General features: G+C 36.9%; 3 protein-coding genes across 4 annotated transcripts; 2 read left to right on the forward strand and 1 right to left on the reverse strand.

The window, feature by feature from the left end:
* The first annotated feature begins 3,818 nt into the window (after positions 1 to 3,818).
* On the forward strand, positions 3,819 to 10,913 carry LOC105179586 (RING/U-box superfamily protein). Its single transcript, XM_011103222.3, has 8 exons — positions 3,819 to 4,068; positions 4,250 to 5,689; positions 6,497 to 6,615; positions 8,541 to 9,104; positions 9,184 to 9,490; positions 9,944 to 10,109; positions 10,278 to 10,377; positions 10,534 to 10,913. The coding sequence occupies exons 2-8, from the start codon at positions 4,520 to 4,522 to the stop codon at positions 10,649 to 10,651; spliced, it is 2,544 nt and encodes an 847-aa protein (XP_011101524.1). The 5' UTR covers positions 3,819 to 4,068; positions 4,250 to 4,519; the 3' UTR covers positions 10,652 to 10,913.
* A 1,631-nt stretch (positions 10,914 to 12,544) lies between these two features.
* LOC105179585 (Peptidase M50 family protein) lies at positions 12,545 to 16,990 on the forward strand. The gene is made up of 10 exons (XM_011103221.3): positions 12,545 to 13,101; positions 13,175 to 13,240; positions 13,324 to 13,390; positions 13,500 to 13,586; positions 13,724 to 13,827; positions 14,238 to 14,385; positions 14,468 to 14,548; positions 14,656 to 15,102; positions 15,196 to 15,510; positions 16,512 to 16,990. Exons 1-10 carry the CDS (start codon positions 12,977 to 12,979, stop codon positions 16,674 to 16,676), a joined length of 1,605 nt encoding a protein of 534 aa, XP_011101523.1. The 5' UTR covers positions 12,545 to 12,976; the 3' UTR covers positions 16,677 to 16,990.
* Positions 16,991 to 17,292: 302 nt separating this feature from the next.
* Positions 17,293 to 26,140, reverse strand: LOC105179583 (uncharacterized). Of its 2 annotated transcripts, XR_849320.3 has the most exons (10): positions 25,879 to 26,140; positions 24,443 to 24,625; positions 24,239 to 24,361; positions 24,073 to 24,110; positions 23,834 to 23,999; positions 19,639 to 23,136; positions 19,421 to 19,537; positions 19,139 to 19,275; positions 18,161 to 18,764; positions 17,293 to 17,717 (listed from the first exon to the last, which is right to left on the reverse strand). XR_849320.3 is itself a non-coding variant. In XM_011103220.3 (9 exons), exons 1-9 carry the CDS (start codon positions 25,987 to 25,989, stop codon positions 18,569 to 18,571), a joined length of 4,569 nt encoding a protein of 1,522 aa, XP_011101522.1. In that variant the 5' UTR covers positions 25,990 to 26,140; the 3' UTR covers positions 17,792 to 18,568. The 2 variants fall into 2 exon arrangements, 1 of the variants encoding a protein (XP_011101522.1); XM_011103220.3 differs by lacking the exon at positions 17,293 to 17,717 and having other exon boundaries at positions 17,792 to 18,764.
* Positions 26,141 to 27,874: the final 1,734 nt, after the last annotated feature.

A 27,874-nucleotide genomic window follows, 5' to 3' on the forward strand; every position in this document is an offset into this window, starting at 1 on the left:
ACCACACAAGAGCAAAACAATGCTTTCTCTAGCAAGTGAACCCAGCACTTTTGGTGTAAAAGAGGGAGAAATTAGCCTTAGGACAATGACAAACAACTGTAAGGTTAATACTAACGAGTTGATATCTTTTTCTTCTGCTTAAAAGGTTTACCAGCAAATATGGGAAAAATTAATTTCTCGCACAGGAATGAATCCAAGCAAGATCATAATCGAAACATCCGAATAATATAACAACGTCTAGATGTTAGAAGGGTCAAAATCAGAAGATATTCGAGAATGGTATGATTTTGGAGCTCTGACTTCAGTTCATGCTATGTCACCAAGTTCTGAAAATTTTAAAGCTTTCGGAATGGATTAGTGGGGCGATCTATGATTCATGGCTAAACAACCCCGACTTAAAACGAGGAGATATTTTGGAGTTAAAATTCATATCAATCACGAAACTATAGGAAAAGGATCTCATCCAGTATTCCATTTTATGAAGATGTAGAGACCAAACATGGTAGCTTTCAATAAAACCAGAATTGCCTCAAAAGAAGCTCCAATGTTGTCAGCTATAAGCGAGGATGAAGTCTCCATCAAAGAGAGCTTGGGGACTATGGGTCTGTCTCACCGAGATGGACAAAGTGAAGTATCCATTTAAAATCTTCTCAAATAGTTTAAATGGACCATTCTTGTTAAACTCCATAACAGGAAAAATGTATTAAGTTCGCAGAAAGCTTATTTGAAAATAAGAGAATGTTGATTTGAGAAAATAAGCTACCAACGACCGAAGATACAAGGATGAAGACATGCAACATGCTGCATGTTGTGCAATGGCATAACCATGTATGCCCTTACTGCGAAAAATAAAAAAAACCCCTGTTCGGGACAAAATTTCGGACCACTAAAAAGAAACCCAGAACATGGGTAAAAGAAAGAATTTTTACAAAGTGAAGTAAAAACCGCAGGATGTAAAGACTATTGGCAGAAAACGATAGAAGCCAACAATCAAAAAGCAAGAGAGTTAGCTAGCAATCACATGGCTGACAAGCCATCATGACCAATAGTTGGAAAGGACAAAGAGATGACGAACGCAGTGACGTCATGAAAAAAAAATAAATTGAAGTCCGCGGACAACTATAAATAAAAAGTAATGAAGCAGATGAGGATCATCAGAAATTTTCTCCAACTCTTCAAAGTATAATATTTTAAGTGTCCAAATCTTTGTAATTTTTTTGAATTCTTAGTTCATGGGGGTTTTTCTAATGAGTCAAGTCCTCTATCATATGAGAGGCTAAACAATTGTCTTCTCCAACGAAGGAAATAATATCTATGTAATATTTTATATATTCTTTGAATAAAAGTGATGCTTCTGTTTAATTTGTTGTCCAAAATTCTATTAAGTCTTTATATTGGAGTGTTTCCTACGCCCTAAAGTACAAAACGAAATAGGACTGTGTTGTTTGTTGTTGAAAAATCCAAGTACCTGTAAATCATCTACTATGGTAGTGTGGCTACAGGAAGTCCGTAAAATCAAGGACTTGGAATACCAGGTAATAAAGCGGTTGAAAAATGATACGAATTTATGAGGGCTTAATTTATTTTAGAAGCATGTTGGGCCTAACTTGGAGCTGTAGTGGACTATGGTTATTTTTTTGAAGGGCAAAAAGATCATAAAATAGGTTGAAGGACCAAAATCACGAATATTTGAAAGTTATAAGACCAAAATTGCCACCGCCAAAATTAGATGACCAAAATTGACAACCCCGTATAAATATAGAACCAAAATTGTAATAAACTCTAATCCATTTAATTAGATTTTGAAAAGATAGGAAGTAAAACCCACTGGTAACCTCTCCCTTTCTGTCTTGTTTAAAGGCCATTTTGCCCAAATAAAATGTCAATAGAATACCCATTCCCAAACTTATGTGAGAAACTTGGCTTGATTGTGTAGATTAAATTTTAGGCCTGGACAAATAATTAGACTTTTCAAGAAAAATCATATGCTTTATTTGGATATTACCTTTGATTAATTTTAAACTAATTTTAAGTGGTTAGTAAGAAAATCGATACAACTGATTGAACAAGAATTAAATTTAATGTTTGATGTTAAAATTTTGTCCTAGTTATGAATACAGATTGTAATATAGGCGGTGTCTTGTCGCGTGAGAAATTGTTGTTTTACCTTCATATAAGTCTCACAATTTTGTCTAGGGAAGACGTCTCGCTAGGAGGAGGAGGCATTGTGGCTACTAAGTGACTCAACTTTCTTGTTTGCAACTTATGTGCGGCTCTTGGCAACATCATCAGCCATGTAAATGAGAAGTTTGAGATGGGCAGATGACATTGTTCTATATACACCGTTAAATGATTGCGACATAATTGGTGCTCCATTATACAACATAATATCCACTCTCATTTCATATGAACCTCATGATTTTAATTTAAAAAGAAGACTCGCTATGGACATAAGGCCTTAAAACTTGCTCAGATTCTTGCCTGCAATTTATGTAGGATTGAGTGACAACATCATCAATCACAAATGAGTAAATCAAAGATAAGATATGCGATTTATATATTTAACTAGTGGTGTTTCCATCCAAATTTATTAATATTATATTTAACTACCCAAATTATGCCAAATTATGTTGTCAAACACATGCAATCTTTTACTCATTTTTTTTAATAAAATTAATGTTACAAAATATAATGGTAATATTATCTAGAGTAGTTCAAGATTCTATAAACAAATACAATGCCCTCTACCAATCAAATTTATAACCATGAAAAAGAAATGATGATTGGAGCATGCAATGGACAATCATTTGACTATTAAATCATAAAAGAATGAAACACAATTTCATTATTCATATTAATAGTAATATTAATTAATTAAAATAAAATAAGTAATCCCTTTTGCTATCCAACAAATACTCCATATGGGTGCTTCATTTGCTACCCATGTGAGCAACCAATCAAATAATTACACCTAATTCTACAATGTACAAGCATGGAAAATTCAATTATTATTATAGTTTTTAGGGTTGTTGGAAAAGTACTTCAATATTTAGTTCATTTGCTTTTGACCATTAGCTTTTTGTTTTTATATGAGAAAATAATTCTTATTATGACACATATAGCACTTGTACTATCAATACCCCACCTCCCCAAAAGGGGATTTTTTTAAATTAATTTCATATAATATTACACTATATTTAGTAAATATTATAATTTATATTTACTAATAATTTGCATTTAATTGTCAAAGTAGAAAATGAATAAATAGATAAATATTTGAAATCTTGATTTAGGTTTATTGTAAACACAATAGCTTAGAGCAATTTGATTTATCTTTTATTAGATCGTGAAAAATTTCTAAAAAAAGAGTCAATTCTGTTAAGGAATTCCGTTTTTTCAAATTCTGTTTAGTCAAACACAATTTCGGTCGTTACTTAATTTTTATTCTTAATTTCATTTAAATTTGACCAAAAAAATAAAAATATTAATATATTGATAAAGTTACCAAAAAAAGCTTGTAAATAACAAATCACCGACTCTAAAATTTTAACTGTCGTGTGAATTAAAATAAAATAAATGTGTATAAAATTTATCGTGGTATTTTACTCATCGTTGATTGGTGATCCATAAGCCGCTCCCTTTTTTTACTTAAATTAGCCAAAAGAAAAAAAGAAAAGAAAAGGGAAGGAATTTATAAAAATAGAAAATGATCAAAATAAAAGTAGTAAATTATGAAGAGAATAATAAAAAATTATATAAAAAATACTTTTTCTTTTACAATTTTCTTTCTCTCCTTATAAGTTTCCATCTTCCTTTTGTCTTCTCCTCTCTCTCTCTCTGTGAAATGATTTTTCTCACAGTTGCTTTCTTTTCTCTCTCTCTATCTGTATTCATTAACACACACAACACACACTGATACAGAGGAAGTTACACGCACTCAATCTGTATATATATTTGTGTATAGAATACATGTATATGCGCATACATATTATTATAACGTGAAAAGTTAGGTTTTCTTTTACCTTTTCTATTCCTCACACTGCAATCGAAGAGCGTACAGCTTCAGGGGTACGTTTCCTATATCCCAATCAATTTTGTGAATTCCGATAAGGGTCGTGGTTATCGCCGCGCGATCCTCATTTCGTTCCTTTATTGATTATGTTTCTTGGATCTTAAATTTGGTTGCGTTTTCTTATCCGGCGGTGATATTTGCTGAAACTGGTGTTATTAACCACTTCTCTTTGATCAGGTGGTATTATGCATCCTCCCACTGGTTTCAACCCATTACTAGAGTGCTATTCTATGAGATTTGTTGATTACAAACTCGGGTCCTTGGACCTAGGGTTTTGTTTGTTTGCTGAGTGTAGAAATTGGATTTTTGTGTGACTGATTATTTTGCGGTTGATGTATGGGGAAATGGGTTTTATTTCTTTTTGGCTAAAGTTTGAGCGTTAGGAAAATTTGTTGTTGCGACTCTGTTTGGTCGTGGGAGTGGTAGGTTTTTAAGGGTCAGTAGGGCATGGCTGATGTTCGGCAACAACTACAGCAGAAACCTGAGAGCACGGAGAACGACACTCATTCTGAATTTGAGAGGGGTTTGGAGGAGTTGATGCGTGGGCACTATGACGAGTATATGTCATTCGCCTCCTGCAGTTCACCCAGAACAACTAGTACTGAGGATGAGGAGGACGAAGGGGAGCAGCTTGTTAGAAGGCGGAGGAGGTCGGATCTTGATGGTGATGACCTGGCAGAGTCTTCTGCTGCCAGGAGACGTCAGTCAAGAATTTTGAGCAGGTGGGCTGCTCGTCAGGCGCAGGAGATGATAACAACCATTGAAAGGAGGAATCGCGAGTCAGAGTTGATGGCACTTGCTGGCTTGCACACGGTTTCAATGCTTGATTCATCATTCTTGAGGGAGTCACAGTCCCCAACGTCAAGGCGTCAGGGCAATGTTGAGAGGCTCAGCACCCGGGCCTCATCTATTTTGCAGATGTGGCGGGAGTTGGAGGATGAGCATGCACTTAACCGCGCTCGCGAGAGAGTACGAGAGAGATTGAGGCAGCGGAGAAGTGTGGAATCTAACACAAATGCATCTGTAACTATGTCAGAAGGCAGGGAAGGTGAGAATCAGGGTAGTCAGGCTGATGCTAGTGAGAGTGAGAATGACTATGGTACATGGTCCCATGATCAGTTGAGCCGACAGAATGAGAATAGGGACCATGACAATTCTAGCCGTGAGCAATCCCCTGATCTTGGAGAAGTTGAGAGGGAAAGGGTGAGGCAAATTGTTCGTGGATGGATGGAGAGTGGTATTAGTGATACTTCCTCTAATGTTATGCAGAGGAATGATAGTCCTAGAGCTGAATGGCTTGGGGAAACTGAGCGTGAGAGGGTGAGGATTGTGAGGGAGTGGATGCAAATGACAAGCCAGCAGAGAGGGTCTCGTAGTGGACGTAGGGAAGAACGAGATAATGAGCCTGGCCCGCAAGTTGACAGTGCTCGTGGAGGGTCTACCGTTGACCAAGATGAGGGTCAGCCAGAGCATATACGCAGGGACATGTTGAGGTTGCGAGGACGACAAGCTCTACTTGATTTGCTTGTAAGGATTGAAAGAGAAAGGCAACGAGAACTTCAAGGTTTACTGGAACATCGCGCTGTTTCTGATTTTGCACATCGCAACCGTATTCAGGTAGTTTGTAATTACTATTACATCTTTTTCATCTTAAAATATTGCATCATTCATAAAAGATTGTTAATTTGCTGCGCCTTGGTCTTTTGCCAGGTATATAGAGGATTTGGATATAATACATTAGTCGTTAATATATGAGTTCTATTTTAAAGTTAAAGTTATCAAGAGAAATTCAGCAATTTTTTATGTACCTTGGTAAGTTATCCACCATGGGAGAAATTGTCTTCTTAGTATCATGGTTCACATAATTGTACTATGAGTTGCTACCATATTTAAAGTGGGAAGACACTAATGCTTTCTGTTGGATTATTGCAACTGAGGTTGTAATATATTTTGGTTCATCTGATGCTTAACTGTTTTCTCTTCCAGGGTATAGGTAATTGTATATCTGGCAAAGATTCAACCCACCTGTTTAGCTTGATTACCTTGTTTATGAAAACTTACCTGTGGAGTTTCTCGGTTGTCCTGTAACTCCCTTCTTGTTCTGGGATTTGATATTGGATATTTGTTCCAATTTCATTCTTCTTGATTGTCAAGGGATTCGTGTTCATATCTTGAACATTTATTCAAGAAAATCTCTTTATGATTATTCTTCTTTGGGAAGTCCTCTTAAAATTGGCATATATATGAATCTTCAATAAGAACTTCATTGCTAGTGAGATGTTTAACTGCCAATTTTGTGATATTTGAATTAGTAGGTTAATCTAATACTTCCTAAGTAGTTGATTTTTCTGAAAAACTCTGTTAATTTTCTGCTGCCAACTTTTCTTTTATAATGGTAAATTATGATTATCTTTGATTTCTCAGTCGCTACTTAGAGGCAGATTCTTACGAAATGAGAGGCCTGCGGAGGAAGAGAGACCGCCATCAATGGCTGCTAGTGAGTTAAATCAGCTGAGACAGCGACAATCAGTCTCTGGCCTAAGGTATGTGCATTATCCAAGTCATGCATGTCAACTCTATTTTACTTGCAAAGTTTACCATTGATTTTTCCCCTTGCCTTCCTCTTATCTTTTATTTTTTTCTGTTGCAATTGTCTTTTCCTTTAGCTGACCAATCCAGTGATGAGATACAATTGTTGTATTCAAGATTTATGAGAGAAACACATTTCTTTATTATTATAAGGATAATATGTTGAAGCTTGACAAGATGTTGATCTTATGATTAAAGCAATTGAATGAGCTAAGCTACTGACTTGCTAACAGCTTGTAATTTGTAGACTGGAATGTAATGCCCCATTGCATGTCAAGATAGAGCTACTGTTAAGTTTTTGACAAGACTAATACAAACATGGTTTATTGCTTCAGTGCATAAATATTTTTCTTTCTTTGCTCTTTCCAGAAAATAGCAACACAATTTCAAGGACAAGTGGGAGGGAATTGGAAATTGAACATGATGCCTGATGGTTATGTTTAGGTCATGGAATGATTGAACCGTTTGTAAAAGCATGTTGCTTGGTTTACTGCTATATTTAACATAATGTACTTGAGTAGAATTGTTGATAACAAATTTACTTAATTTCTCTTCAGTAAGCTTGTTTCATGCGGATGCTGAGGCCTCTTCATGTGTGTGTGTATATATATATTTATATCTACCTTTTTCCCACTAAAACTCATCGCGTGCTCTACGTATCCTTGGACTTTTTAGTTGCTAGACACTCAGGGGGGGAAAAAAGAAAAAGAAAATTACGATTGGTTGCAGTTTTGATTGCACTAGGCTCTATATTGCAACAATGTAACCATAACCAGTACTAAGCGAAGAAGCTGTTCCACATATCTATGTCATGATCGCTCTGTTAAAGTGGATAATGTTTACTACTGAAGACCATGGTTGAGTAAATAATAGAAGAGGTTTTGAGGTTTAACTTTTAGCAGTAACTTTTAGGAAAGGTAGCCTTTTTTGGCTATTTTGTTGCCTTGAAACAAAAAATATTTTTAGTTATGTTGCATAAAATTGTTTCTGTTATTATTATATTTCACACTTTTCATCTATACAATTGGACATGACAAACCTCTTATAGCTCACATGTCAGATTTGGATGTTAGAGTTGGGTATAAGTTGTTCGTTTATCTCCCTCCAATCTGCATAGAAGCACTGCTAATACCTGGTAGGTTGAGGCAAAGGAGGAATCCTATGGAGGTTGAATTTGCATATTAAGTAGTTGGTGATGTAAATAGCTCACTAGGCAAAGTTGAGTAGCTGTCCGGAAGGATGACATCGGCATTTGATAGGAGTTTTTGGTATAAGAAAATTTAGATTATAGCTTTGAACAACAACTGCAGATAATAGCTTATCCGTCCTTTGCCAAAAGTAGTCGACCAGAAAAAAACAAAAAAAAAAAAGAAAGTCAACAAAGCAGTCAAACCTAAATTTGAGAAGTAGTTCAGAATTTTTTCAAGAATGCTTCTCAGAATAAAAGGTTCCATATGCATAACCAGATGTATTTGGCTGACGTCCGCCGAGAATGCTTCAATCCTTGTGTTTCTATAAGAAATGTCTTTTGGATTTCAAGTACCAGAGGATGTGCTTATGCTCATGGATAAAAGAGTTGGATACTTCGGTTCCTTTTCTCTTTTTCCAAAATTCCTGGTATTTCTATTTGACAAGACAATATATGTGATACTTATGTTGGGAACAACCTCAGTACCATACTTTTGGAAAGGATTTTGAATTCCAGAAACTTTCTTCATGTTTGGTTCTTATGATTTATTCTAGTCTGCAGTGTTCGTGAGGCCTTTTTACTAGCTGTATAATTTTGTTTACAGACTGATCATTCTCCATATAGTAGCTAAGGAAAAAATAAAAAAACCTATGACATTAAGTTGATGCATCGTTATTTACTTTCGTTCAGGGAAGGATTCCGCTCCAGATTGGAAAATATTGTTCGTGGTCAAGCAAGCAGCAATCCTGAGACCTCATTTGACAGTGGCAGCAATGATTCTAGAAATGATACGTATGCTTTGCAGGAGAGGCAACATGAGAATCAGGAAGTTGGTGTTCAATTGCCAGATCGCATGGGAAATACAAATGGCAGCACAGCTGTTCAGAGTTCAAATCAACATGTTGCACCTGATCAAGAGAGCCATAGGAATGGGCAGATTACTGAAGAGATAAGAGCAAACCAACAACAAAGAAATGAAATTTCAGACAACCAAGATGGGAATGGGCTGGTAAATGCAGTATCTGACTGGCCCTCAGAAGCAGTGGTGACTGAAGATGGAGGGCCACGTCGTTTGCAACAAGTGCATGAGGTTTGGCAAAATGATGGCTCACGAGAAACTGTGGACAATTGGTCAGATGGGCCTTCAGATCCTCCAAGAATGCGGCGATCTGTTCCATACCGAAGAGTTGCCAGGTTCCACCCACCTGATGATGATAATGTATACAGCATGGAACTCAGGGAGCTATTAAGCAGGTTATTATCTCACTCTTTCAGGTTCTCAGCGTTCTTATTTTCTTAGGTTGTTTCAGCTTATTTAAATCTTTTATTATAGGAGGAGTGTTTCCAATCTTCTTCGTAGTGGTTTCCGTGAGAGCCTGGATCAATTGATTCAATCTTATGTGGAAAGGCGAGGAAGAGCTCCTATGGATTGGGATCTCCACAGGAACCTGCCTCTTCCACCATCACCTGAGAGAGACCAGGACCAACAGAACAATGAGCAGAATGAGGATCAGCGTGCTGCTACTGATAGACCTACACTAGTTTTACCAACTCCTCCAGTTCCACCACCACAACCCCTTTGGCATCAGGATTTGCACCACTCTGGGTGGTCTCGTCACAATGTCCATCGTCCAGAAATTGTATGTCAATTTTCTCTTAATGATAATGCTCCAATGTTGTTGGTTTAACTTTGACATGTTATTGTTTTTTGTGTTTTCATAATAACTATTCTTGTTTTCTTATATGCCATAAGGGTCTTGCTTCCTGCTCTCTGTTAGGTGTTTGGATTGCAGTTTTTTGGCCTTAATGGTTGGAAATTTTGCATTGGATGATAATAGTCATGTTGATTGGTCTTGTGTATTGTGCTAATTTTGACACTTCCATCTTTGGAATTGTGTGATCATTGATTCCGGCCAACAGTCTTGTCTCTGATTTCTCTTTACCAGGTGTTGGGCATTCGATTATTCCAGAAATTCTTTTATGAAACAGAACAACTATTTCTGAAATGGTCTATACACCCACATAGGGACATGTCTGGGAATGTGATTGTGCAATTTTATCTTAACTCGATCCTCTCTTGCTAATATGAGCAGGAGTGGGAGATGATTAATGATCTGCGAGCAGACGTTGCAAAACTTCAGCAAGGAATGAATCACATGCAAAGGATGTTAGAAGCCTGCATGGACATGCAACTGGAGCTGCAACGCTCTGTTAGACAGGAAGTTTCAGCTGCTCTTAATCGATCATCTGGTGGACAAGGTCTGCTAGCAATCTTTCATGTGTTTGTGTGTTCCTTCCCATTTTCTGGGAAATAAATGAAATGCTATATCTGGCCTTCAAATCACTGCGAGTTTCTGCTATTCATCCTTTTATTTCTCCATCAAGCCTTTATAATTGAATGCTATTAATGCATATCTGCACATGCAGGGATTGCTGAGACATCAGAGGATGGGTCTAAATGGGGTCATGTTAGAAAGGGAACATGCTGCGTTTGCTGTGATAGTCATATCGATGCCCTACTGTACAGGTATGTTCAAAATCAGGCAAATGTTGTACACCTTAAACCAGACAAACATTTTCCTTTAGTTTTTTCTTTTCCCTTCTAAATACTAAGAATTTAGTGTTTCCTTTTCCTTGTTTAGCATCTTTTTCGTGACATTACTCTGTCTCTGTCACAATACAGATGTGGGCACATGTGCACTTGCTCAAAATGTGCAAATGAGTTGGTACGTGGAGGAGGAAAGTGTCCGTTGTGTCGTGCACCCATTGTTGAGGTGATTAGAGCTTATTCCATACTGTAAAAAGAAGGGGAAAAAAAAAAAAGATGTAGGAGAAGAAACGAATAAGCAGTTCAAACGAACTGAGTGGTAAGATGCGGTGGAGCTGTGGATGTTCTCTCATCTCTGAAGCTCCCCAGGTCTTATCTGTAGAGTCTTTAGTTTACCACTGTTTTCTTGATTATATATTTGAACACCTTGCGTTGTATGATTGGGTCGACAATTGGCTCTAACTGCTTCCCCATTCATTCGTAAATAATATATATATCAATTCTTTTCATCAGTATAGATATAGCAAGAGTTGCCCTTGATTGAATGTTGTCAAGTATAATAATGCTTTATCAGATGATCAATCTTATACAAGTTTGATGTGTGTGGCTCTGTTTCTGCAAACGGAGTCGAATGATTTTCCCATACAGAAGTTAGTTCAATTTATATTTGCTACTAGGTTTCGTTTGTCTCTGTTATTGTTAGAAAGAAATAGTTGCATCAGGAGTCACTGCAAAACATTTTTATACTGTTAGCTGTGCTCTTTGAGTCTTGATGTGATTGTAGAGATTGCTCACACCTTTTCCGAAAGAAGTCATGTGAAGTTATTCAACCCCAACTCTGCTCCTGTTTTCACAAAGTGTGCAACTTTTTTTGGTTAAATCAGAATGGCCTTCTGTGGAGTCAGTTGAGTTACCAATTATGCTTTTTCCTTTTTAAATTTATAAAATTCTTTCCTACAATTTTTTACTTTAAAATTTTCAAAAAGACGGATGGGAAAAAGATTAAATTACTCTTATTTATTTTTTTTAAAATCACAATTATTGAAATCTCATGGAGGTCAGTGTAATTGCTGAGTATGTAACAATTTTTTGAAATGACAAGAAGTTTTCAGTTTGAATATATAATACCTACATGCTACTTCTCCTTCCAATTCCAAGCTTATAGTGCCGCCTCCAAATTTTTTAAACATGTTTGGTCCTAGAATGGAGAAAATTGTATGTTGTTGCCAATTTTTCTGAAAATTTTGTTTTTGTAATGAATTTAGAAAAATTACAAATTTATTGGCCTCATTCCTCCTAATCTTGTATGAGAAAAATAAGAATAATTTCTCCAAATTTGTTTTCTTATTTTCAAAATGCTTATTTTCAAATGAAGTACATATTTATAGACCAGCAAAATGTTATAAGTACAAACATTATAGAAATACATAGCAAAGCGAAACCCCAAAACTTGAAACCCACAACCAAAACCCAAATCCTAAACCCATGCAATCCTGAGACGGCGCTCATCATTACTAGTGGTGGTTGAACATTCAATTTGCGTACTGTTGTGTTATGTCTAGCATCATTGGCTTGGGACTGTTGTGTTATGTCTAGCATCGTTGGCTTGGGCTTACAAAGCGTGAAGCGAATTGTTGGACCTTCATGCCTCCAATTGTAATCCCAGGTCAGGCGGGATTACATGTTGACTTTAGACTTATCAATAAGTGGAAAGAACTTGCATGGATTTCCCTAATAAGGGCAAGCGGATCGAGAATAGCTCACCTTAAGAATTGAGCAGCTTCGCATTCTGCATTGTAGCTTGGAGAAATTGAAGCTTGGAGAAATCTCTTCAATACGGATTGGGCCCAAGTCCCTAAAGAGGGTGAGGTCCTCATCATGTCCAGATCCTATCGTACCACAATGTGTTGTCTGCGAATTGGATTGTTTGAAAATATAGCTTCAATGGTGTGATTGATTCAATCCAAAATAAATACTAGCAATAAAGCTATTATATCTGACGGGGGAAGGTTAATGCTCATCAAGAGTGTTCTCTTTCCTATGCGGATTTATGTGGTTCAAACTCCAACCACAAAAATGCGCGCTACTTGGAGGAGCAATGTGATCATGTCTGGCTGGGCACTGTCAAACTCTTCTGGACTTATGGGACATGGAATGTTGAAAAAAACACTGTGTCCTCATCTCCCTCCCATCAAATCAAGTGGTGCATGATGCTATATTTTCTCACATCCCAATCAATATTCATTCCAAATATACAATACTTTTCTTTAAAAACAAATACAATCGCAATTTTAATCTAAGGAAGAAAGAAATATTTTAGTGTTTTATGTTTTTGCTTCACTTCCTTCTCACACCATCATATATTTTGAAGTTTGAATATCCATATCCTACTTTTAACTTCTTTAAGTTCTAATTCCCTTCGCTTCTTCTCTTTTCTTTTAATATTACAATTCAAATACATTTTTATAAATAACAATTACAAAAATTACAATTTGAGATGCAAACCCCATAATGAAAACCAAAATTTTGGGCTTCCCAAACAAGTTGGAGTGAGTTACAGTTACTGCAAAAGAGATGCATGATTAGGGTGGTGAGGAGGATGATAATGATGGAAGGTAGACGGCGGGGAAGGCGGGGCAGTGCTCGGACGCTTCTACCTATGCGCTCCCCCACCAGGCCACTTTCCAGCACCGTCTCTTGCTGGTAAAGAATACCACTTGATAATTTCCTTTTCTCTTGCTGGTTTTTGTATTATCTAATCACTTGAATCGTATAGGTATTGTGATTTCAAGTTCTCGGCCCTCAATGAACCCTTGTTTCGATTCGGTCGCAGATACTCTAGGTTTGCGCCTTTCTTTTCTCTTGTAATTTTGTTTTGACGCCATTATAGATGGAGGAATAATATTTTCTTGGACTTTCTTGCAGGTACTTGCGAGTCTGGTTTTCCATGGGAGTTGGGTTTAGTTTAGCTGCCCTCCTTGGAGTTTCAATAGTCAGTGGCTTCTTAGAATTCTCATCTTTCATTTTCTTTTTTTTTTTGGCTCTGGAGCATAGCTACTTGTCTTTACATCGCTCAATGAATTCTTGTGTGGTATTGTCAGATTCTTCTTTGTGAATTTGCCCGTGCACCACTTGTGTTTGCTGGAAAAGCCCAGCGTGGTAACTTCTTATCCGGGCTTTCCATTTTGGTAACTGTTCAATGCCCTAATTGGCTCTGGTTCTATGACGTGATATGTTTGAACTTCATCTATTCAGTTAACAAATTATATTATCTAAAAGCTGGAGTGTGTTGATAGCTATGGAAATTGTCCTTTCTCTTGTGTAGATTGCTGGATTGAACATCTCACTTCCTAGTATGGGATACTTGTGCATATCTTCTATCATTGGTGTAATTGTGCATGAGTTGGGGCATGGTCTTGCTGCAGCAAGGTTAAGATTCTTCCACTTTCTCTTAACACCTACAATGCCCAATAAAATGTAAAAGGGCATAAAACTTCTCTATTTGTCATTCTTTTCTACAAGTAGGTAAACGCAATTGCTAAACCAATCCTAGCAGATGTGATGATTTCTATCTCAAACGAAAGCTAAAAGGATGGCCTTTCAGTCCTGTGTAAAAATTGTTTTATCCGTAAATTAAAAATATGAAGAAGTACTCTTGAAGTGAAGATTATCTACACTTTGGTTGTAGAGTTTGATGGTAACAATTCTCAGGATATAATAATTTTCCAGTTGTTTATAGTAATCCATGTAAAATGTTGTCATGCTAAGATTGGAGAGGAGAACAAGTCACCGGCTTGATCTATCTCGTATATTTTACATGCAACTTCTCTTGGGTGCAGTGAAGGTGTGCAAGTGGAGTATATAGCTGTCTTCTTGGCTATGTTGTTTCCAGGAGCTTTGGTGGCTTTCAATCACGCATCACTGGACATATTGCCTGACATGGCTTCTCTCCGTATATACTGTGCTGGTATTTGGCACAATGCAGTTGTAAGTCCACAATATTTTGTTCTCTATTGTTATGTAATCTATATACCAGCTGCAATATGTGTCTAATTATGGTCTTGTGCAGTTTTGTGCAGTTTGCACCTTGTCTTTGCTCCTTCTTCCCCTCATTTTGAGTCCATTATACATACATGGTGAAAGCCCCATGGTATAAAAACACAAGCAGTTTACAGTGATATGAGTTTGTCAGTTACTTCTGAATGCTCATTAGTTAATACTTTTTTTAAACTGAAACAACTTGCTGCTCTGCCACAGGTTTTGGATGTGCCTTCTGGGTCACCATTATATGGTTATCTGTCACCTTATGATGTTATTTTTTCTTTGGATGACTTCCGAATTCATACTGCAGAAGAGTGGAAGCAGATGATTGCTATGTTGACTGAGCAGACCCACCTAGTTACCTCTGGTGGATCTAGTGGAATAGATGTTGGAAAAGGTTATTGTGTTCCTCATTCTTTGATTAAACAAAGCAATCATGTTCAATTCGAAAGGAATCAAACATATTGTCCAAATGAACTTATTGCATTTGCATCGATGACATGTCTGGATGTGAGCAAGTACAGTGATGGTGGCAATAAAAATAATCATAAGAACACAAGAGAAAGCGTTCATTGTTTGGATCCCAAGGATGTCATAAAGCTCAAAAGATGTGCATACAGTGAACAAACTCCAAGAAATGAAAGTGGCTGCCTTTGTTCTGAGGTAATCTACATTTGTCTTGATGCAAATGTCTACAAAGCCATTGGCAAAAACTACTGTGTATATTTATTTGGCCTATGACACATGTGGACGCAGGTTGAGAGATGCTTGAAGCCGGTGCAACTGCCAGGTCTAGGATGGGTCGAGATAACATATTCAAGTCTAGATTGCCAGGATCACATGAGAAGTTTATTTTCAGATGACAAGCATTCCAATTTTCGAGAAAAAAGCTGCCTTCAAACTTTTGTCTTTGTTGGTGATCTCATGTCTATTGCACATTCAATTCGTTTGACTTCATATCAGCCTCGTTGGTTAATTTATTCTGCTACAAATATTCCAAGTCTGTTGGAGAAACTTTTCACATCTGCCTTCCATGTCTCTATGGTACTTGCTCTTTTGAACAGCCTGCCGGTAGGTCAACAATTCATTTTATGTTTAACCTACTTGATAACCAGTAAGTAACATGCATTCGTGCAAAACTCTGCATTTCATTGCTTGTTAATCCATTGGCAACCTACTTGTGCCTTATGCTAGAAGAGATCGTATTGGACTTTGTGCTATAGGTCTGAAAAAAATTTAGACTCAGAATACTTTTCTTAGTCTTTAATAAATGTACTCTCACCTTCTACTTGGCATGATTTATTTTTGCATTAATTTTACCACTCTTCTGCTGTTAAGGTAATTACACAAACCTCATATCATAGTAAATTTTTTAGGATAAAATATATACCTATTCCCCAAGTTTCACCATGATGTAATTTTGTAACTGAGTGTTTATATATGATTTAATTGGTACTTGTGTCTACTACTATTGTAAAAAATGGTACCTGTTAGATGAATTTCATCTGTATGTCTGTTATATATTTATATAAAGACTATTACATTCTATGTAAACTATAGCAGTTGTGCAAGTAGGAGCTCATTCCTGACATTGTCGCTTCAAAATAGTTGAGTTCACCATGATTCTATAAGATATTGAGTTGTGTGGTTGGGAGCAGTCTTATTCAGACGTCTTGGTTCTCGTTTATTTATGGCAGCTTCCAATGGGAAAGGCGCGGATTAAGAGTCATAAGGAGGAATTACTTGGATTATGCAAACATAATGTGATCTTTTGTATTGACGTTTGAGAAATCCTTATTCAGGGTTCCTTTGCTCTTTGTTCTTCGTACTTTTCTTTGCTTTGGAGATGAAGATCTTTTTTCCTTTACCTGTTTTATAGTTTGCTAAGTACATAACCTGTGCCCATGATACATGTTATGTTTATCTTGATAAGAAGTTTCTCTTGAAGTGCATGTTAGACTTGGTTTTACAATTCTAATTTGCTCAAGGTGGTCATAATCATTAGATACTTTTTTGGATGTCAGCAGTAGTCGTGATATACTCATGGGAAAATTGTTTTCTGAAAATATCAGGTATTTTTCCTCGACGGTGAATCCATCCTAGAAGTGAGCCTAAACTACTTTGGTTCTTTCAGCTCCAGGATGAAGCGATCGATTCTGTGGGCCTGCCTGCTTGTAGGGACCTTTGGTTCTACCTATTTTATCTTGCAGACAATCATTGTCGCCGCAATAATGTGATTTCCTCCTCTCATCAAATGGCCATCTGTACTCCGTCCGAACTAGGCTCTATGTTAAACATGGAAGTTGAAGGTGGCAGTCCCTTGGCGGTGTTTTGTTTATAGTGATTTCAACACCCTTTGAAATTACAGTTAATTACACAAACACCCTTTGTCTTTATAAATTATAGATACACCTCTTTAGGGGTGTTGGTACAATGCACCCGTAGGGTGTTTGTGTAAAGTTTTGATAGGAGCTGAATTTGTAATTACAACTGCAATTTTGAAAGACATTTATAGTTTTGCAAATAGGGGTGTTTATGCAATTAAACTTAATCTCATGGTGTTTTTCTTTTCCCTTTCTTTTTCTTTTTGATGAGTTGAGAATTCATTCAAAAACTCAAAATACAACGATTTAACGTATCAAAAAGCTTCTTGGGGGACTCAGAAGGTGGTATGAAACCACACCGGTTAGACCTGCTTGGGCTACCGATGAGTACAACCTCTATGATTTTTCTTGATTCTCCAGCGGGGCCACTTTTCCCAAAGTTCTTTGGCATTTAACTTATGCCCAAGCTATCCAGGTCATGTCTGGCGAATGATTTTTGATCGATGCAGCAGCTAAAAGAGAATAGTCTAAAAAATGGCTTTGTCAATCTTTGCATTATCCAAAATAAGATGGACAGATTTCAGAGCTAAAATTTTGTTGCGGTTCAACCATGAGGCCAAACCCACTCGCTTTTCACACTAATAATTGTACCTTAATAGTTACGAATAGCAGCCATTCCCTCACCATCAGAAAATGCAACATCAGTACTAACCTTAAAGCCATCCTTCAGGTGGTGTCAAAGGAAGAGGGAGTAGCTTTGAGGCTTTTGAGCACTTGAGCTTGTAAGTGTTTGATGGTGCAGACCTGTGCAATTCTGGCAATGGCATCTGCCTTCACTTTTGTTTTTCCATGGAGAATATTGTTTCGGTTCCTCCAAATCATATCCATTCCTAAAATCCAAGAGGTGATGATGAATTCCTCTTGTGTACCGTTAGGAGGACAAAATCTTTGATCCTGCCCATAATTGCCAAACAGCTTTTAGCATAGCTGCAAGTGCTTAATCCAGCACATGCGACCAAGAAAACAGATACTTTCCACATAAACAAGGAGAAAGATACATTAATCAGGAAAGCACATGAGATGATACACAAGTTTTTAATTTTTAGCATCTTACTAGTTCCAGATATCGACTGAAACTAGAGAACAACTGGAGAATATTTTCTCAAATGCAATGTTACTATTTTCAACAAAATTGACCTGGTTATCTATCTACACCACCACATAAAGACTGATAAGGCAATTTTCTTCCCAAGAACTTTATATGGTTGCCAATCATATCTCTAAATTCTGCTGGTACAATGCTGGCTGCAACATCGACCTAAGACATGAACACGAAAAGAACATATGATCTCCACATTCTACAGCAAAATCACATTATATATACAACTTGCCAACACCTTTTGCATGCAAACTTGGCAAGCCAACCATGGCAACCTGGAATGCCTTCTTTGTGTTCCATCAAAGTTGAATGTCTTCAAGAGAGTGTAATCTGGAGGAGCCCTACAGAATTCTTTCATTAGATGACATCTTCTGTTATACCCCAACATTGCATCGTACGGCTCTTGGAGTTGCTCCAGTTCTGTTAGATGTTTGGTGGTCCTGATGAGTGCCACTACTCAAAACATGTTTTCTCGATCATGATTCACAGATGACGTTCACGTTTCCGTAATTATATATTGAATGGAGCCAGAGATCAGCAGAAAATTCTACTAGAGTTGGATGTTTTTTTGAGGCTAGTGCAGCAGTAGTTATGAGCAAGCAGCGAACAAGAACACTGTGCTAGAATTCCCTAATTTTCTCTGCTTTCATCTGTTGAGAGCTTTCAGTTTCATGACAAGCTGTTCTCTTTGAGCCTCCACCTCTGCGTACTTCAGGCTTATTTGGAGGTAGCGTTCACGAATTTCTTGTAGCTCAGCCTCAAGCAGTGATATCTTATTTTCAGTGTTTGAAGTTCCAGTGGTTTCTTTAGGTTCTGATTTGATAGAAGCAACTGCCAGAACACTGCCAGACCATAAACCAAAAACGCAGTGAAAATGGTGCAGTTATTCCATGAAGCATAACATTAGCTTGTCAAAATAATTTGTATTGTGCAAGACCGGAATCTTAAAATATCACAATGAATATGCTCATGAGGTTCCATTTTTAAAGTCCCACTTCATGTAATTTCCTATATACTCTTTATTTGGCATGCAAAGAAACAAAAGTAGGACTAAGATTTCTTCACAAAATCTTTAACTGATTTGGCCAATGAAAACCTGCAGACATTTAGGTCTATCGGATCAATAATTCATATAAATCTTTAAAATATTAGTTGGAAATTTGTCGTCGTGTATGAGTAAGAAACTTACATGAATAGCAAATGTGTGGTTACATACCTCTCAAGCTGTGATTTGTACATGTCCCTGGAGTCCAAAGCTTTGACAAGCTCATCCTCAAGAAGTTTTAATCTTGATTCATAATCCATTTCAGGAACTCGAGATCTTCTGAAACAACGATCTCGTTCACTAAAAGCCTGGAAAGAGGTGAAGGTTTCTAATCAAATTCCAAAGATTATATTCGCATATGAGATACCAGTTTCACAGACACTAAAATATAAACAAATAAATGAGACTGTGGATGCAATTTCAAAGTAGGCGAAGGAGAATTGTGAGACTAACCTGAACTTGGTGCACAGTGATGCCTATATTATCTTGAATATTTAAGTACTTATGAGACTGATGCGGATCAATAGACAATTTTCTCTGACCCACGGCCACGACTGTATCCTCTTCACCCTGTCCAAAAATTGAGAGACCAACACATGTTATAAATCTGATGTTGTATTGGTCCACAAGTAGCACATAAAACACTCGTGGTAAAAGCAGCAGGTATAGACCTTTGGAAGCTTTGACTGTTGAATCATATTTGCACCATGACATCTTGTCTGATTCAGTTCCTCTTCCAAGGCTTGCACCATTCTCTGTAAATCTTCTCGCACGTCTTCGAGATGTTTTACCTTCATCAGGAGTTGTCTGTTTGCCATTTTAATCTGATTGAGCTCATTTTTCATCTCAGCATCCTGGACAGATAATGCATCTTTGGCAACTAGATCTCCTTCTAGCCTTAGAATTTTCTCCTCCAGTGCATTCTTCTTACGTATAGAATCCTCTGCTTCTGACACTTCTTTCTGCATGCTAGAGATACTTTGAACCATGGAAACTCGTTCGTGTTTTAGTTCTTCATAATCTCCTGACACAGACTCGAGTGAAGCTTCGAGGAGCTGATTTTGGAACTTCATTTCTTTAAGCGAGACCCTTAGACTCAAAACTTCATTTTGAAGCTCAGGAACTATCTGCAGCTGCCTATGGAGAACGGAGTTTTCTTCCTCTAACCGAAACCTTTCTAGTTCAGAAAGTCCTATTCTTGATTCTAACTCATCAATGACGGATTTGCGTTTGGATTCATCATGCATGATATTGTTAAACAATTTCTGGAGCTTTTCCTGATTCCCTGCAAGAACTACCTTGTTTTCCCTCTCAGATCCTTCAAGATCGTCCTGCTGGACTCCATCTATACTCATCTCCAGTTTGCTTTTATCTAGATATCCATAATGCTTTTTAGCTACTGCTACTAAAGATCTCGGTTCCTTTTCAACATAAGTTGATACTTGACCACTTACATATGCAACCTTGAGTTCAAGGTTTGCAGCATCTTTTGCCTTCTCCATATATGTTTTATTCAGCAAGTACTTCTCTTTTAGAAGCTTGTCTTCATGTTCTTCTTCTGGGATATTGAAACAATCAAGTTCTGCATTCGGGATTTTCCCTTTTGCAGTAATTTCATCCGTCAGTAAAGAATATTTTACTTCTAAAGTTCCCATATTTTCTGCACAGCTGCAGCAAGAATCTTGAATCTTTCTCGCTTCTGCTTCCAAGACCATACACTGGTTTTGCAACTTCAACTTTTGTTCCCTTAGCTCTCCATTGAACTTTTGCAATGAGTTATATTCTTCAATAAGACTTTCAGTTGTGGTCTGCAGCCTTATGTTCAATTTGCTTAGACTTGTACACTCTTCCTGAGCTTCCGACCACCGTTTTTCCATTTCCAGTAACTTGTGCTTCATATTGAGCTTTTGTGACTCAATTTCTTCTTCCAGTCTTCTGATTTGGTTCTGAAGAACCACAACTTGAGATTCTGAATGCTGAAACTCCAAACGACTCAATTCCCTTGTATCAGTTAGATATCTTAGTTGAGCTTCCAAGCCAGAAACTCGTTGTGATAAGTAAATATTTTCTTCTTCCAGTTCAGTTAAGTGCTTCCCCCACTCTGTTTGGTTGTTTTCTGGCTCCATAAATGTAATTCTGTCAACTTTATTATGTGAAAGATGGGAAATTTTGCTACTATTGAGCAGAATCATATCACTTATCGAGTTGTGTGAACAATCAGAGGTGACAGTACCATCCCTATCAATAATTTCCATATTGTTCTGAAGTTTCATACTGCTCTTGGGATAACTTTGAGCCTCAATCTCTTTTTCATTCCTCAAAGTATCAGCATTAGGCTCAACTACCATGCAGTCACACGTACTTTCATCACTGGAATCCAATTCGTCTTTTGAGCTCATGCCTGGCTCAAGTGTGCTTTCCTCTAAACTAACAGACGCCTTTCTACTTTGGCCTTCACAGGCATTACTCTCGCCTTCTCGTCTAGCATCTTCTTCAATGTTTTGAAAATTGTTTTCATATTCCGTCAATGTGGTATCCAGTAATAGAACTATTCTATTTAAAACATCTTTCACTCTTGCTGTCTGAAATGAGTGGATAGATTCCAAACCATACATATCACAGATTGCATCCTTAGATCCATTTGCATGCAGCAGAGAAAGATCACTTTCCTTCTTTATACTGCCTAGGAAAGACTGAAGCTGCATCAATAATGCAGGAAACATTTCATCCACATCCCGTATAGTTCCTGATTTAAAGACGTTTTCCAGGATACCACCATCATTTGATCCAGGTTCACTTACTAACTGTTTTTGAAGTTCAACAATTTCAGATTCATTCTCTTCTTGTTCTTCATTAGATTTCTGGAGGTCAAGATCAAGATTACAATCTTTAACGATCGAAATCTGTGACTTAAGTTCCTTGTTCTTACCTTTCGCTGAAATATCATCACATGATGAAATGGGACGCACGATGCTATCTTCAGAAACATTCTTTCTTAACTCTTTAAGTACCAAGAGAAGTTCAAGATTTTCTTCTGTAAGCTCATTGCAATCTGTCTCCAGTTCTCTAACCTTTCCCTTTAACTTCTCAATCTCTCCACTTGCATCAACAAGGCTCCCATGTTCATATACTTCTCTTGGCTCATCACTAAGAGCTCTCGACAATGTGGATTCCAGATTCATGATTTCTTGCTCTTTAGCAGCTAATCTACGACTGGAATCAGCTAGGCACCCCTTAAGAATCTGATTCTTCAGATCTTGCTCAATTTCTGTTTCTATTACTTTGTCCTCAAGTTTACTCTCCAGAACCAGAATTTCACTCTGTAAAGCTCGTTTTAGCTCCTGTGAATTCACCAATTCAATCTCTAAGCTGCTACTATTATTCTCTTGTGGAACTTCTTCATGGCTATCTGCCTTCGACATCTCCGAAAGGCTTTTTATCTCAAGTTTCTGTTTCTCCATAGTCTCCTCCATTTCCTGAAGAATCGTAATCAACTCAAAGTTTGACTCTTGAGTTTTCTTAAGCTGTATGGATAAATTCTCATTTGCCTCCTTTAGCAACCTCATCTCATCTTCCAACTCTTTCTGTATACTGCTTGTTTCCGTTTCTTGATCAACTTTTTGCTTCTCTGCTGACTCCTCCAAGAGGGATTTCAAGTGTTTGATTTCTTCAGTTAATTTCCGACTCTCTGATTGCGAGTTAGCAAGTTCCGTATTCAGTTTCGTCATACTCAGTTTCTGATCAGACAACTCTTTCCTTAAACTTTCCATATCAACTGCCATCTTCCTCGCATTTTGTTCCCACATCCTTGCTTCTGCCTCAAGTTCTTGAACTATAGCATCATAGTCTTCCTTAAACATCTTCGAGGAACTGCCATGTTGCTGTAACAATGAGGCAGCAGCATGCGATAATCTTCTGAGTTCTTCTCTTTGATTGTTACTTTGGTTCTCCCTTGCCAACGGCCCCTGAAGTGAACGCACTGATCTGATGGGACCGTGGGGAGAATAAGAGCAGTAAGACGAACTATCATTGGATTCAATTGAATCTTGCCTTCCAAAAACATTGTTTGGCCCATTCCGCTCACTTTGAGAGGAAAAGCTTTGTCTTCCAATAGAATCATCCATTGAATCGAAGCTGTAGCGTGAGACTGAGGCAGAGAAACTTGTTTCCTGTTGCCAACAAGATTACATAAGTTCATTATGTAATGAAACAGTCTACAGTACGACATTTTTCAGACATTCTCCGAGTTCAAGAAATCAAAACCTCGAAAACACGATATCAGGCCTAAAGTCTTACCAATATACACCTAAGACTTTGTTCCATCCAAGTAAATGTTTCAGTTCAGCTGAATATGCTCTTGTTGATATTAAAGTTGCATTATAATTCACTAAGTAGCCATATGGACAGAGATGCATGGAAACTGGTGAACACATTTTAGCCTAATCTTAACAATTAGTATTGTAACTACAGACTTCTGAGAAGATAAGAATGTAAACTTTGTATAAGTGAATTACATAAATATAGATCATTTTTTTTAATCCTTGCTTTCTATTATAACAACTAAATTTACAGTGGAAAAACAACAGGGAAAACACCCTTATCCCTTCAAAGTTACAAGTACACCCCTGGGATTGTAATTGTAATATACATCGATGCCCCATTAGGGGCAAAAATGTACAAGCACACCTTCTAAGATAAATTATATCGACGCCTCCTTATTTGTAATTTTGCAAAAGGTAGGAGTTAGTGTATAATTAGACGTAATCTCATGAGGTCTCAATGTAATTTACATAAAAAAGAATGAAAGTAAATATGATTATTGGTGGGCCTGGAAATAACGTGTTTGGGAAAAGGAGGGGAATTTACCCTGCTACCGAGTTCCCTAGGACGAGATGAATTGCCAAAGTTACTACCGGAGTAAGACTCAGTACTCTTTGTAACTGTAGAATCGGATACTTCGGATCGATTTTCCATGTCGTCATTATCTGTAGTCTCATCCTTATGTGCATTCGTTTCTTTCCATTTCTCATCCCTGAGAATTCATCTTTGATAGTCACACTCAGAGTAAGATAAAATTACAGACAACAATCGTCAATGTAACAAACCTGAGATTTGTTTGTGGTGTCAGGCATCTAACTTCAACCTGCAGAGAAACAAAAACATATGCTTATGCTTGTAGTAGCAAACAAGAGCCAAGAAACCATTGTCTCAATCTGTAATGAATTTATGTTTATGATGTTAGCTACAAGCTGTTTGAGAACAGGGGCTCACTTGTAGACTTGTCCCATAACTGCACTTTTTCAAAGGTAATGAGACTAAAGTCGGAGACTCTGAACTCAAGAAGGCTGCTAAATTTAATGTAGTCTCTCCTAGAATACCAGATTTAGAAGATCCCTGTGATAAGCAGATTATCAGTTGATGTACAGTTTACAGAAAAACAAATACATAGAATCATCCAAACATAAAACGTCTCACCGTTGAAACAACAAATTTGAGATGATAATCACCACCAACATCTGAAGTGCATATTGATTCTGAAAGAATTTCTGTCCATTGACAAGTTCCATTCTTGACCGAGCCTTTTCCCGACTTACGAATCGTTTTTGCTGATTCTGAAGAGATCAAAGATATATAGAGTTTGTCCCATCCTTTTGGTACCTGATGAACCAATTAGATGAGTTATAAGTTCAGCAAGTTCGTACAGATACATATAAAACCACATCGAGCAGTAGCTTTATTAGATCATTCATTTCCAGCTAGTTCAAAGCACATTTTCAACTATATGAGTGACATCGGGTAGCTTGGACAATGAAAATCTGTCAATGCAATGATTCAGAACCCCAGAGAAAACTATTTACTTGAAGACCACTATGTTGGGAAACCGAAGATATATGGTGAAGTGTGTGCAAAGATCAAGAAGGAAAAATCAAAGCACAAGACAAAGTGAACTGCAGTTTAGATAATGATTCTCTGTCCAGGTTGCTCATGTTTCTCGTGCTAGTCATCCATTAGCTATTTAAACCAGAGGTCTTGTAAAATGTTACAGAATTACAAATTTTCCCTTAGGTGATGTTGTGCTCATTGTAATATCCGTCAGGCTCCAGATTTGAACAACTTAACCTTGAGCCATACTATACCCGTCGAACCTACTTGGATGTGAGGTCAAAACTTTGCTCTCTCTTCCTTATTCTTTTTGTGATCTTTAATCTTAGGTTTCTTTATCTTATCATTACCGTTTGGCAACTGATGAATATTGTCATCAAAAGCCAAAATAATTTCACTGTCCTAAAAACATCATTGACTACAAGCCATGTAATAATCAGGTCCCCTCTCACCAGATACTTTCCATTTTCAATCGAGTTGTTGGACTTTTAGTACATGGCAGAATCAATTGTAGAAACCACAATTAATCTGGTTAGCTATAAGAAGTATTCTCAGACATATATTGGTGCACACTTATGTTCTGTCAAAACTATATTTACACATTCAACAATCACTCATTAAACCAACATGTTAAAAGTCCCCATCTCATCAGTTCAAAAACATTTCCCTCTGCCAATTGATTACTGCCAATATTCATGTTACTTCCAGAATTTCCTTAAACCCTTCAACTACCTACTTCTGTCAAGAAAGAATAATATAATCCACATAAATACACAAGACAACTTGGTCCAGTGTCAGAAAATTCCAACCACCCCACGTTACTACAGAGCAATTTGGATAAAAGACATGTGCAGGTAAGGTCTCTCTCTCTCTCACACACACACACACAAAAATTGCATTAAAATTCCCAAATAGAATCACTTAGGATAAACAAGAAATAAACATGCAGAATAGAACAGTTCAAGAATTATAGATACACAGAATGTACATATACAAACACACACCAAGTATAGAGTGAGAAAGAGAACCTGGAGAGCCTGAATTTTGGAGAATGTGAAGTCAAATTTGTGTGCAGATGCATCAGTCCCAACTGATGATGGCTTGCGCCTGTGAACCCTGAAAATCTTTTCTCTTATCATCTCCTCTTATCTGTGTATATGACTCACAACACACACACACACACAGAGTGACACACCTGAAATAGAGTGTGAGTGTGTGTGTTTATGACAGAGTTGCAGAGAGAATGTGTTGGATATAGAGAGAATGTAAGCAATAATAATTGAGGTGGGCTAAGTAGGAGGAGGAGTGAGTGAAGAGGGGGTGGGGTCTGTGTTGGAGTTATTACAGTTGGTATTAGTTTTGGATTTTAGCTTTCTACCTGTTAAGTGTTAACTTTATTCACTCTCATCATTTCTTTCACTTTTGTTTGGTTTTTACGTAAACTTCTATGCACATAATTCAAATACTTCAATTCACCACCAATATATATATATATATAATCATAATTTTTAATTATATCTAACTTTTTAACATCGTCTCAAAAAAAAAAAAAAAGTCAGTCGTAATTAATTATTATAATATAATTAAAGAATAAATTCACTTTCCTCTATCGAGGTTTTGTGTAATTATACGTAAATCCTTCTTATTTGAAAAATTATATCAAATATCCCTGAGTGTTTGCTTCCGTTTAACAAATAGGTCCATCCGTTAGTGAAAATTAACTCAATTTGCTAATATTAACAAAAAAACTGAATAAAATTTGATTTCACCTTCGATTGACTTATTGTAGGTCCAATAATTTTTTCTTATTAAACTACTCTTACTACATTGAAAATATACCTCCTCGCATGCATTTGCGAAGTCGTATGAGGGTAACTTGATTATTTGATCTGCAATAAATCAGTAATAAGTTAATTGGTGGTAAATATCGATTTTTTTCTGTTTTTTATTAGTATCAGCAAATTCAGTGAATTTTGACTACCGGAGAGACTTATTTATCAGATGGAAGCAAACCTTAGGGTGCTACGTGAATTTTTTAAACCACAAAGAATCTACATATAATTATATAAAATCTCAGGTGGAGTGTAATATCCCTATAATTAATGTAAGTTTTTACACTCAATGTATATAATAGTGTCTTTTGATTTTATAACGAGTTATTGGATCCGGGTGGTTCTAGGGGATGTTTGCAATAATTTCTGCTTTAACGGTGAAAGTGAAAGTTGTAGTATTTGGAAATAAAAGTAAAAAGTAGATAAAAGTTGAAGTCTAAGCATTTGGGAGAAAAAATTTAATATGCACAATTTTATTAATAAATTATAAAATTGGTAAGAAATATTGTAATTTGAATTAAATCACATGTTAAATCCATATATTAAGAGGAAAGAAATTGAGAAAAGTGCATATCCCACGTAGGAATATGATGAGAAATAAAGGGCATTGATGTGTATATAAGGTGGATATGGGATGAATGTTTTTACACTCTAGTTTATCTCACATTGAAAGTTTATATCCAAAATAAACTCCTTATATTAAGTTCAAATCCAAATTGTGTTTGAAATGTTATGGAGACTAGAGCGAACATGGGGCTGCCCACACATGTGCGCGAGCTGTCAGCCTCAGATCTGGCGTAGATGTTAGGGCTAATGTCTCATGATATATCTTTATGCAATAGAGATATTTTTGTTTATATGGAGATAAACAAATACAACAGTTTTAAGTTAAAATAGTTTTAGAATTACATTTAAAATTTTTGACTGGCCGTTTTTGGCGGTTTCACTTGAACATTAAATGTCCAGCTTAATGACTGATTTAGTGGCTGTTGCTGGGAGTGCCTGTAAAAGGTTGATTCTTCCTTTATTCTCAAACACACCTTTCAACCGAGTTCTCTCGTCTCTCTCTAGCGCCCAAATTTTCTCTCTCAAAATTTCAGGTTTTGAGCTCTAGTTTCTGTAAGAGGCTACTGATGTTGGTCGAGGTGTTTGTCAATATAAATGCAATACTTAATAAACAGTATTTCGTCTT

The sequence above is a fragment of the Sesamum indicum genome, linkage group LG7, assembly GCF_026168435.1.
Source record: "Sesamum indicum cultivar Baizhima isolate 11 linkage group LG7, ASM2616843v1, whole genome shotgun sequence".
In the NCBI taxonomy this organism is placed as follows: Eukaryota; Viridiplantae; Streptophyta; class Magnoliopsida; order Lamiales; family Pedaliaceae; genus Sesamum; species Sesamum indicum.

Bases quoted from the DNA above. Each gene is read 5' to 3' on its own strand.
- LOC105179583 (XM_011103220.3), bottom strand. From the start codon at position 25,989: ATGATAAGAGAAAAGATTTTCAGGGTTCACAGGCGCAAGCCATCATCA. The intron at 24,626-25,878 runs GTTCTCTTTCTC...TTGGTTCATCAG, and splicing joins CCAAAATTCAGGCTCTCCAG to GTACCAAAAGGATGGGACAA. The intron at 18,765-19,138 runs GTATGTAACCAC...ATGGTCTGGCAG, and splicing joins TACAAATCACAGCTTGAGAG to TGTTCTGGCAGTTGCTTCTA.
- LOC105179585 (XM_011103221.3), top strand. From the start codon at position 12,977: ATGATTAGGGTGGTGAGGAGGATGATAATGATGGAAGGTAGACGGCGG. The intron at 13,102-13,174 runs GTAAAGAATACC...TGAATCGTATAG, and splicing joins TCCAGCACCGTCTCTTGCTG to GTATTGTGATTTCAAGTTCT. The intron at 14,386-14,467 runs GTAAGTCCACAA...GGTCTTGTGCAG, and splicing joins GTATTTGGCACAATGCAGTT to TTTTGTGCAGTTTGCACCTT.
- LOC105179586 (XM_011103222.3), top strand. From the start codon at position 4,520: ATGGCTGATGTTCGGCAACAACTACAGCAGAAACCTGAGAGCACGGAG. The intron at 5,690-6,496 runs GTAGTTTGTAAT...TTGATTTCTCAG, and splicing joins CACATCGCAACCGTATTCAG to TCGCTACTTAGAGGCAGATT. The intron at 9,105-9,183 runs GTTATTATCTCA...CTTTTATTATAG, and splicing joins CTCAGGGAGCTATTAAGCAG to GAGGAGTGTTTCCAATCTTC.